The 10,778-nt window shown below is 53.1% G+C and overlaps 1 protein-coding gene across 6 annotated transcripts in view; it reads right to left on the bottom strand.

The window, feature by feature from the left end:
• The window catches only part of wdr90 (WD repeat domain 90), a 104,614-nt gene that overhangs the window by 17,663 nt on the left and 76,173 nt on the right, over window positions 1-10,778 (bottom strand). For all 6 annotated transcript variants that reach the window (XM_068056293.1, XM_068056296.1, XM_068056295.1 and 3 more), the window contains 2 exons: window positions 5,243-5,342; window positions 226-347 (listed from right to left, as the gene is read on the bottom strand). In XM_068056293.1, the coding sequence (XP_067912394.1) occupies window positions 226-347; window positions 5,243-5,342 (222 nt within the window). The remainder of the gene's footprint in view (window positions 1-225; window positions 348-5,242; window positions 5,343-10,778) is intronic.

Here is a 10,778-nt window from a genome sequence, read left to right on the forward strand (position 1 = left end):
AGATCAAAAGCAGGACTACAACTATAGCGACAAATGCAAAACTCGACAGAACCACTGCCACTTAATAATTGAGAAGCACAGACTTCCAATCAGTGTTGAAGACCATTCTATAAATTAGTCAATTAGTGATCAAATGGGACACCATTAACTGAGATATGTAGGGGTATCTCTGCGTCACTCATTAGTGACCAAATTAAATTTTAGCTAGATCCAGCCCCAGCGTACCTGCGTGTCACGGCTAACAGCAAGAGTGGAAATTTCCTCTGTGTGGCCAGTTAAGTGTCTCTGTGATCCAGAATGCAAGTCCTCAATCACCACCAGGCAGCCACAGGAATATGCAAACAGTGCTGGGAGATACAAATACAAAGGAGGACAAATTAAAACAATGTCCAAATTTTTGAAAATTTACTAGGCCACTAGTAGTTAGAATGCAACAAACTGATTAACCAGATGCAGGTCACAATTTGATGTTGAAAAGCTGTATTTCAGTGGATGTTTTAGGTTTGGTACAATGAATTGAGCACATAAAACATCAACTGACAATGTGTAGATCAACCCATCTCTACAGGAAACATTTTATGTAAAGAAATTATCTGGCTAGTTTCCATCAAGCCTTCATTTTGAATTGCAAACTAATGTGTTTCAATAATTTCCTACTGAAAGGGGTAAGTACAGTTCAAAAAGGACCAGCAACCTTCCACCACCTTGGCCAAGTGGTCATTCCTCATGTGTGAGAATTTGTAAACATCAGTGGGTTATTTAGTTGTACAATGGATATCACAACCTTAAATCCAACCTGCTAACTAATTCAGTGCTCTTTCCAGTAGGGGTCACTGGAAAATGGGCAAGAACAGGAGCGCTGGCTAAGTCTTTTTCCCTTATTGCATTCAGTGATGCCATTACCAGCACTTTGGGATCAGCTAACTCAGTACAGAACAGGGATTAAATCTCAGACAATCCTGGTTTGAACAGCTCAATAGATAATGTCATCAGAACTAAAATGCAATTTTAATACAATTATGTTTTAATTAAGTAAAACCATATTAGGCTTATTTTCAGCATTTTTGTAACAGTGCACTGTGCATAAAGGCAGATTCATATGCATCTGTTGTATTTCTCAGTTTAAAATAACTTACCTTTTGTTTCGGTGGACAAGGGGACTGCTGGGTAAGTAAACCTATATATTCGGGCAGTTGCTAAACCCGAAACACTACATGTGTAGTGTCTCCCACCCATCCTCCTCTAACCAAAAAAAAAGGCCTCTTGTGTGGACGGTTTGGTAAGGTAAGGTTTTCCTTTTTTTTAAATCTCTGTTGTCAATTTAGTGCAGAGGGGATGGAAGCTAGGGCAGTTGCATGCTCCTCTTGCAGGATGTGGGAGGTGAGGGTCACCACTGGTGTCCCTGCTGACTTCACCTGTGAGAAGCGCACCCAACTCCAGCACCTCGCAGAACGCGTTAGGGAGCTGGAGCTGGATGAACTTCGGATCATTCAGGATGCTGAGGGGGTGATAGCGAGCAGTTATAGGGAAGTAGTGACACCTAAGTTCCAGGATAAAGGTAGCTGGGTGACTGTCAGGGGAGGGAAAGGGAATAGGCGCGCAGTGCAGGGATCCCCTGTGGCCGTTCCCCTCAATAATACGTATACCGTTTTGGATACGGTTGGGGAACGACGACCTACCAGAGGAAAGCCACAGTGGCCAGGTCTCTGGCACTGAGCCTGGCTCAGTAGGGAAGGGGGGAGAATAGGAGAGCGATAGTGATAGGAGATTCAATGGTTAGAGGAACAGACAGGAGATTCTGTGGTCGCGAACGAGACTCCCGGATGGTATGTTGCCTCCCGGGTACCAGGGTCAGGGATGTCTCGGATCGAGTCCACAGGATTCTTAAGGGGGAGGGGGAGCAGCCAGAGGTCGTGGTACATATTGGTACCAATGACATAGCTAGGAAAAGGGATGAGGACCTGAAAAGCGAATATAGGGAGTTAGGTTGGAAGCTGAAAGGCAGGACGAGCAGAGTAGTAATCTCAGGATTGTTACCGGTGCCACATGCTAGTGAGGTAAGAAACAGGGAGCGAGTGCAGCTGAACACGTGGCTACAGAACTGGTGTAGGAGGGAGGGATTCAGATATGTGGATCATTGGGATATCTTCTGGGGAAGGTGGGACCTGTACAAGAAGGACGGGTTGCATCTGAACTGGAGGGGCGGGAGGTTTGCTAGAGCTCTTTGGGAGGGTTTAAACTAGTTTGGCAGGGGGATGGGAACCGGAGCCACGGATCAGTGGATGGGGTAGCTTTTGAACAGGCAGATACAGAGTGCAGAGAGTCTGTGAGGAAGGTTAGACAGTTGACAGGGCAAAGTTGCAGCCAGTATGATGGGTTGAAGTGTGTCTATTTTAACGCAAGAAGTGTCAGGAATAAGGGTGATGAACTTAGAGCATGGATCAGTACTTGGAACTATGATGTTGTGGCCATTACGGAGACGTGGATATCACAGGGGCAGGAATGGATGTTGGATGTTCCGGGGTTTAGATGTTTCAAAAGGAATAGGGAGGGAAGTAAAAGAGGTGGGGGAGTGGCATTGTTAATCAGGGATAGTATCACAGCTGCAGAAAGGGAGGTCGTTGAGGAGGGTTTGTCTACGGAGTCATCATGGGTGGAAGTCAGAAACAGGAAAGGAGCAGTCACTTTGTTGGGAGTTTTCTATAGACCCCCCAATAGCAACAGAGACATGGAGGAACAGATTGGGAGGCAGATTTTGGAAAGGTGCAGAAGTAACAGGGTTGTTGTCATGGGTGACTTCAACTTCCCTAATATTGATTGGAACCTCCTTAGCGCAAATAGTTTGGATGGAGCAGTTTTTGTCAGGTGTGTCCAGGAAGGTTTCCTGACTCAATATGTAGATAGGCCGACTAGAGGGGAGACTATGTTGGACTTGGTGCTTGGCAACGAACCAGGCCAGGTGGCAGATCTCTCGGTGGGAGAGCATTTCGGTGATAGTGATCACAACTCCCTGACCTTTACTATCGTCATGGAGAGGGACAGGAGCAGACGGGATGGGAAAATATTTAATTGGGGGAGGGGGAAATTACAATGCTATTAGGCAGGAACTGGGGAGCATAAATTGGGAACAGATGCTCTTAGGGAAATGCACGACAGAAATGTGGAGGTTGTTTAGGGAGCACTTGCTGCGACTGCTGGATAGGTTTGTCCCGATGAGGCAGGGAAGAGATGGTAGGGTGAAGGAACCTTGGATGACAAGAGATGTGGAACAGCTAGTCAAGAGGAAGAAGGAAGCTTACTTAAGGTTGAGGAAGCAAGGATCAGACAGGGCTCTAGAGGGTTACAAGGTAGCCAGGAAGGAACTGAAGAATGGACTTAGGAGAGCTGGAAGGGGACATGAAAAAGTCTTGGCGGGTAGGATTAAGGAAAATCCCAAGGCATTCTACACTTATGTGAGGAACGAGAGGATGGCCAGAGTGAGGGTAGGGCCGATCAGGGATAGTGGAGGGAACTTCTGCCTGGAGTCGGAGGAGGTAGGGGAGGTCCTACATGAATACTTTGTTTCAGTATTCACTAGTGAGAGGGACCTGGTCGTTTGTGAGGACAGCGTGGAACAGGCTGATATGCTCGAACAGGTTGAGGTTAAGAGGGAGGATGTGCTGGAAATTTTGAATGATATGAGGACAGATAAGTCCCCGGGGCCAGACGGGATATACCCAAGGATATTACGGGAAGCGAAGGAAGAGATTGCCGCGCCTTTGGCGATGATCTTTGCGTCTTCACTGTCCACTGGAGTAGTACCGGATGATTGGAGGGTGGCAAATGTTGTGCCCTTTTTCAAGAAAGGGAATAGGGATAACCCTGGGAATTATAGACCAGTCAGTCTTACGTCGGTAGTGGGCAAATTATTGGAGAGGATTCTGAGAGACAGGATTTATGATTATTTGGAAAAGCATGGTTTGATTAGAGACAGTCAGCATGGCTTTGTGAGGGGCAGGTCATGCCTCACAAGCCTTATTGAATTCTTTGAAGATGTGACAAAACACATTGATGAAGGAAGAGCAGTAGATGTGGTGTATTTGGATTTTAATAAGGCGTTTGATAAGGTTCCCCATGGTAGGCTCATTCAGAAAGTAAGGAGGCATGGGATTCAGGGAAACTTGGCTGTCTGGATACAAAATTGGCTGGCCCATAGAAGTCAGAGGGTGGTAGTAGATGGAAAGTATTCAGCATGGAGCTCGGTGACCAGTGGTGTTCCACAAGGATCTGTTCTGGGACCTCTGCTCTTTGTGATTTTTATAAATGACTTGGATGAGGAGGTGGAAGGCTGGGTTAGCAAGTTTGCCGATGACACGAAGGTTGCTGGAGTTGTGGATAGTGTGGAAGGCTGTTGTAGGTTGCAACGGGACATTGACAGGATGCAGAGCTGGGCTGAGAAGTGGCAGATGGAGTTCAACCTGGAAAAGTGTGAAGTGATTCATTTTGGAAGGTCGAATTTGAATGCGGAATACAGGAAGACAGGATTCTTGGTAGTGTGGAGGAACAGAGGGATCTTGCGGTCCATGTCCATAGATCGCTCAAAGTTGCCACCCAAGTTGATAGGGTTGTTAAGAAGGCGTATGGTGTGTTGGCTTTCATTAACAGGGGGATTGAGTTTAAGAGCCGCGAGGTTATGCTGCAGCTCTTTAAGGCCCTGGTTCGACCACACTTGGAATATTGTGTTCAGTTCTGGTCGCCTCATTATAGGAAGGATGTGGAAGCTTTAGAGAGGGTGCAGAGGAGATTTACCAGGATGCTGCCTGGACTGGAGGGCATGTCCTACGAAGAAAGATTGAGGGAGCTAGGGCTTTTCTCATTGGAACGAAGAAGGATGAGAGGTGACTTGATAGAGGGGTACAAGATGATGAGAGGTATAGATAGAGTGGATAGTCAGAGACTTTTTCCCAGGGTGGAAAGGGCTATCACCAGGGGGCATAATTTTAAGGTGATTGGAGGAAGGTTTCGGGGAGATGTCAGAGGTAGGTTCTTTACAGAGAGAGTGGTGGGTGCGTGAATGCGCTGCCAGCGGTGGGTAGTAGAAGCAGATACGTTAGGGGCATTTAAGCAACCCTTAGATAGGCACATGGATGATAGTAGAATGAAGGGTAGGTAGTTAGTTTGATCTTAGAGTAGGTTAAAGGTTCGGCACAACATCGTGGGCCGAAGGGCCTGTACTGTGCTGTACTGTTCTATGTTCCATTACCTGTATCAGGATTCCAGACCATATTTCCTCTTCCATTTCCATTGTATCCAATTACTACTTTCAGCTTCAGATCCTCCTTCCCATCAGGAAGGACTGTACCCTATGAGGGAAATTCACAGTACAAGTTGATAACATTACTATCACATGCATGCTAGAGCAAAGCGAGTGGGAGTAAAGTGCAAAGGGAAGTAAGGCGCGCAGATAGAATCATCGTACAATGCAGCATAGGAGACGGCCATTCAACCCATCAAGCCTGCATCTGTTCATTCATATAACAATCTAGTTAGTCCCACTCTTTCCCCATATCCCTGCAATATTTTTCTCCTTCAAGTATTTACTCATTTCCCTTTTGAAGGCTACTACTGAATCTATATCTACCATCCTATCAGGCAGTGCATTCCAAATCCTAACTACAATCTGTGAAAAAGAGGTGTTTCCTCATGTCACCTCCGATTCTTTTGCCAATCACCTTAAATTTGTGCCATCTGGTTATTAACCCTTCAGGCATTGGAAACAGTTTCTGTTTATCAGTCTGTTTAAATTCTTCATGATTTTAAAAACTTGTATTAAATCTCTTAGTCTCCTCTGCGCCAAGGAGAATAACCTCAGCTTCTCCAGTCTACCCACGTAACTGCAATCCCTCATCCCTGGAACCATTCTAGTAAATCCCTTCTGTACCCTTTCCAAAGCCTTCATGTCCTTCTGAAAGGATGATGCCCAGACTTAGAGAGAGAGAGAAAAAACACAGCTGGAGCAGAGCTTTAAAAAGCGCACCAAGTACTCGGAGACCGGAGAGGAAGAGAGGGAGGGAAGGGAAGAGAGGGAGGGAAGGGAAGAGAGGGAGGGAAGGGAAGAGGAGGGAGGGAAGGGAAGAGAGGGAGGGAAGGGAAGAGAGGGAGGGAAGGAAGAGAGGGAGGGAAGGGAAGAGATGGAGGGAAGGGAAGAGAGAGGGGAGAGGAGGGGAGAGGGAGGGGAGAGGAGGGGAGAGGGAGGGGAGAGGGAGGGGAGAGGGATGGGAGAGGGAGGGGAGAGGGAGGGGAGAGGAGGGGAGAGGAGGGGAGAGGGAGGGGAGAGGAGGGGAGAGGGAGGGGAGAGGAGGGGGAGAGGGAAGGAAGAGAGGGAGAGAGGGAAGGAAGAGAGGGAGAGAGGGAAGGGAGGAAGGGAGGGAGGGAGGGAGGGAAGAAAGTGAGGGAGGGAGGGAGGGAGGGAGGAGGAAGAGAGGGAGGGAGGGAAGGAAGAGAGGGAGGGAGGGAAGGAAGAGAGGGAGAGAGGGAAGGAAGAGAGGGAGGGAGGGAAGGAAGAGAGGGAGAGAGGGAAGGAAGAGAGGGAGAGAGGGAAGGAAGAGAGGGAGAGAGGGAAGGGAGAGAGGGAAGGGAGGGAGGGAGGAAGAAAGTGAGGGAGGGAGGGAGGGAGGGAAGGAAGAGAGGAAGAGAGGAAGGGAGAGAGGGAAGAGAGGGAAGGGAAGAGAGGGAAGGGGAAGAGAGGGAAGGGAAGAGAGGGAAGGGAAGAGAGGGAAGGGAAGAGAGGGGAAGGGAAGAGAGGGAAGGGAAGAGAGGGAAGGGAAGAGAGGGAAGGGAAGAGAGGAAGGGAAGAGAGGGAAGGGAAGAGAGGGAAGGGAAGAGAGGGAAGGGAAGAGAGGGAAGGAAGAGAGGGAAGGGAAGAGAGGGAAGGGAAGAGAGGGAAGGGAAGAGAGGGAAGGGAAGAGAGGAAGGGAAGAGAGGGAAGGGAAGAGAGGGAAGGAAGAGAGGGAAGGGAAGAGAGGGAAGGGAAGAGAGGGAAGGGAAGAGAGGGAAGGGAAGAGAGGGAAGGGAAGAGAGGGAAGGGAAGAGAGGGAAGGGAAGAGAGGGAAGGGAAGAGAGGGAAGGGAAGAGAGGGAAGGGAAGAGAGGAAGGGAAGAGAGGGAAGGGAAGAGAGGGAAGGGAAGAGAGGGAAGGGAAGAGAGGAAGGGAAGAGAGGGAAGGGAAGAGAGGGAAGGGAAGGGAGGGAAGGGAAGGGAGGGAAGGGAAGGGAGGGAAGGGAAGGGAGGAAGGGAAGGGAGGGAAGGGAAGGAGGGAAGGGAAGGGAGGGAAGGGAAGGGAGGGAAGGAAGGGAGGGAAGGGAAGGGAGGGTAGGGAAGGGAGGGAAGGAAGGGAGGGGAAGGGAAGGGAGGGAAGGGAAGGGAGGGAAGGGAAGGGAGGGAAGGGAAGGGAGGGAAGGGAAGGGGAGGGAAGGGAAGGGAGGGAGGGAAGGGAGGGAAGGGAAGGGAGGGAAGGGAAGGGAGGGAAGGGAAGGGAGGGAAGGAAGGGAGGGAAGGGAAGGAGGGAAGGGATGGGAGGAAGGGAAGGGAGGGAAGGGAAGGAGGGAGGGAAGGGAGGGAGGGAAGGGAAGGAGGGAAGGGAGGAGGAAGGAAGGTGGAGGGAAGGGAAGGGATGGGAGGGAAGGGAGGGAGGGAAGGAAGGGAGGGAAGGGAAGGGAGGGAAGGGATGGAGGGAGGGAGGGAGGGTAGGTGGAGGGTAGGGGAAGGGAGTGAAGGGAAGGGTGTGAAGGGAAGGGAGGGAAGGGAAGGGAGTGAAGGGAAGGGAGGAAGGGAAGGGAGTGAAGGGATGGAGTGAGGGAAGGGAGTGAAGGGATGGTGGAAGGGATGGAGTGAAGGGATGGGAGTGAAGGGAAGGGAGTGAAGGGTAGGGAGTGAAGGGTAGGGTGGGTAGGGAAGGGAGTGAAGGGAAGGGTGTGAAGGTAGGGTGTGAAGGGATGGGTGAAGGTTGGGAGGTGAAGGGAAGGGGAGTGAAGGGAAGGAGTGATGGATGGTGGTGGGAAGGGAGTGAAGGTTGGGAGTGAAGGGAGTGAAGGGAAGGGGGAGTGATGGGAAGGGAGTGTAGGGATGGGAGTGTGGGAAGGATGGGTGAGTGGGATGGGTTGGGAGTGTGGGTTGGATGGGAGTGTGGGATGGATGGGTGAGTGGGAAGGGATGGGTGAGAGGGGAAGGAGTGGGATGGATGGGAAGAGGGAGGTAGGGTGGAGTGTGTGGGAGAGGAGGGGATGGTAGGGAGTGAGGGATGAAGGGAGAGAGGGTTGGAGGGAGAGTGGGAAGGATGGGATGAGGGAGGATGGGTGAAGGGAAGGGTTGGGAGAGGGAGGTGGTGAGAGGAGGGTTGGAGGAGGGTGGGTAGGAAGGGAGAGAGGGAAGGTAGGGTGTGTGGGAAGGTAGGGAGAGGGAAGGAGGGGTAGGGAGGAGGGTGGAGAGGGGAGGGGAAGGGAGAGAGGGTTGGGTTGGGAGTGGGTTGGGAGGGAGGGTGGTTGGGTGGTGGATGGGGAGAGGGAAGGTTGGAGGGAGTGAGGGATGGGTTGGGAGGGTGTGTGGTTGGTGTGTGGTTGGTGTGTGGGTTGGGAGGTTGGTTGTGGGTGGGTTGGGAGTGGTTGGTGGGTGGGTGGGGTGGTGGGATGGGTGGTGTGGAAGGGGATGGGTGAGGGATGGGAAGGATGGTGAGTGGGTGTGTTGGGTTGGGTGTGTGGGTTGGTGTGAGGGAGGGAGTTGGGAGGGAAGGGAGGTGGGTAGGGTTGGGAGGAGGTGGGAAGGGTGAGGGGAGGGTTTGGGGAGGGGTGGGTGGGAGGTGGGTGGGAAGGGAGAGAGGGAAGGGAGGTGAGGGTTGAGGTTGTGGTTGGGAGGGTGGTAGGGAAGGGAGAGAGGGAAGGGAGGTGTGAGGGAAGGGAGGGAGGTGGAAGGGAAGGGAGAGTGGAAGGGAGGGAGAGAGGATGGGAGGGTGAGAGGGATGGGAGGGAGGAGGGAGGGATGGGAGAGAGGGAAGGGCAGGAGAGAGGGAAGGGCAGGGAGAGAGGGAGAGGGCAGGGAGAGAGGGAAAGGGCAGGGAGAGAGGAAGGGAGGGAGGAGGAGGAGGAGAGAGGGAAGGGCAGGGAGAGAGGAAAGGGCAGGGAGAGAGGAAAGGGAAGGGAGAGAGGAAGGGCAGGGAGAGAGGAAAGGGCAGGAGAGAGGAAGGGCAGGGAGAGAGGAAGGGCAGGAGAGAGGAAGGGCAGGGAGAGAGGAAAGGGCAGGTGAGAGAGGAAAGGGCAGGGAGAGAGGAAAGGGCAGGGAGAGAGGAAAGGGCAGGGGAGAGAGGAAGGGCAGGGAGAGAGGAAAGGGCAGGAGAGAGGAAAGGGCAGGGAGAGAGGAAAGGGCAGGGAGAGAGGAAAGGGCAGGGAGAGAGGAAAGGGCAGGGAGAGAGGAAAGGGCAGGGAGAGAGGAAGGGCAGGGAGAGAGGGAAAGGGCAGGGAGAGAGGGAAGGGCAGGGAGAGGAGGGAAGAGGGCAGGGAGAGAGGAAAGGAAGGGAGAGAGGGAAGGGAAGGGAGAGAGGGAAGGGAAGGGAGAGAGGGAAGGGAAGGGAGAGAGGGAAGGGAAGGGAGAGAGGGAAGGGAAGGGAGAGAGGAAGGGAAGGGAGAGAGGGAAGGGAAGGGAGAGAGGAAGGGAAGGGAGAGAGGGAAGGGAAGGAGAGAGGGAAGGGAAGGGAGAGAGGAAGGGAAGGGAGAGAGGAGGGAAGGGAGAGAGGGAAGGGAGAGAGGGAAGGGAGAGAGGGAAGGGAGAGAGGAAGGGAGAGAGGGAAGGGAGAGAGGGAAGGGAGAGAGGGAAGGGAGAGAGGGAAGGAGAGAGGGAGGGAGAGAGGGAAGGGAGAGAGAGAAGGAGAGAGGGAAGGGAGAGAGGGAAGGGAGAGAGGAGGGAGAGAGGGAAGGGAGAGAGGGAGGAGAGAGGGAGGAGGGAGAGAAGGGAGGGAGGGAGAGAAGGAAGGGAGGGAGAGAAGGGAGGGAGGGAGGAGAAGGGAGGGAGGGAGAGAGGAGGGAGGGAGAGAAGGGAGGGAGGGAGAGAAGGGAGGGAGGGAGGAGAAGGGAGGGGAGGGGAGAAGGGAGGGGAGGGGGAGAAGGGAGGGGAGGGGGAGAAGGGAGGAGGGGAGAAGGGAGGGAGGGGGAGAAGGAGGGAGGGGAGAAGGGAGGGAGGGGGGAGAAGGGAGGGAGGGGGGAGAAGGGAGGAGGGGGAGAAGGGAGGGGGAGAAGGGAGGGGGAGAAGGGAGGGAGAGAAGGGAGGGAGAGAAGGAGGGAGAGAAGGGAGGGAGAGAAGGGAGGGAGAGAAGGGAGAGAGGAGGGAGGGAAGAGGGAGGGAGAGAGGGAGGGAGAGAAGGGAGGGAGAGAAGGGAGGGAGAGAAGGAGGGAGAGAAGGGAGGGAGAGAAGGAAGGGAGAGAAGGAAGGGAGAGAGGAGGGAAGAGAGGGAGGGAGGGAAGAGAGGAGGGAGGGAGAGAGGGGAGGGTGGGAGAGGAGGGAGGGAGGGAGGGAAGGAAGAGAGGAAGGAAGAGAGGGAGGGAGGGAAGGAAGAGAGGAAGGAAGAGAGGGAGGAGAGAGGGAGGGAGAGAGGGAGGGAGAGAGGGAGGGAAGAGAGGGGAGGAAGTGTGGGAGGGGGATGGAGGGAGGGAGAGAGGAGGGAAGAGAGGGAGGGAAGAGGGAGGGAAGAGAGGGAGGGAAGAGTGAGGGAGGAGGGAGGGAGGGAAGAAAGTGAGGAGGGAGGGAGGGAGAGAA

The sequence above is a fragment of the Heterodontus francisci genome, chromosome 24 (genome assembly GCF_036365525.1).
Source record: "Heterodontus francisci isolate sHetFra1 chromosome 24, sHetFra1.hap1, whole genome shotgun sequence".
Classification (NCBI taxonomy): Eukaryota; Metazoa; Chordata; class Chondrichthyes; order Heterodontiformes; family Heterodontidae; genus Heterodontus; species Heterodontus francisci.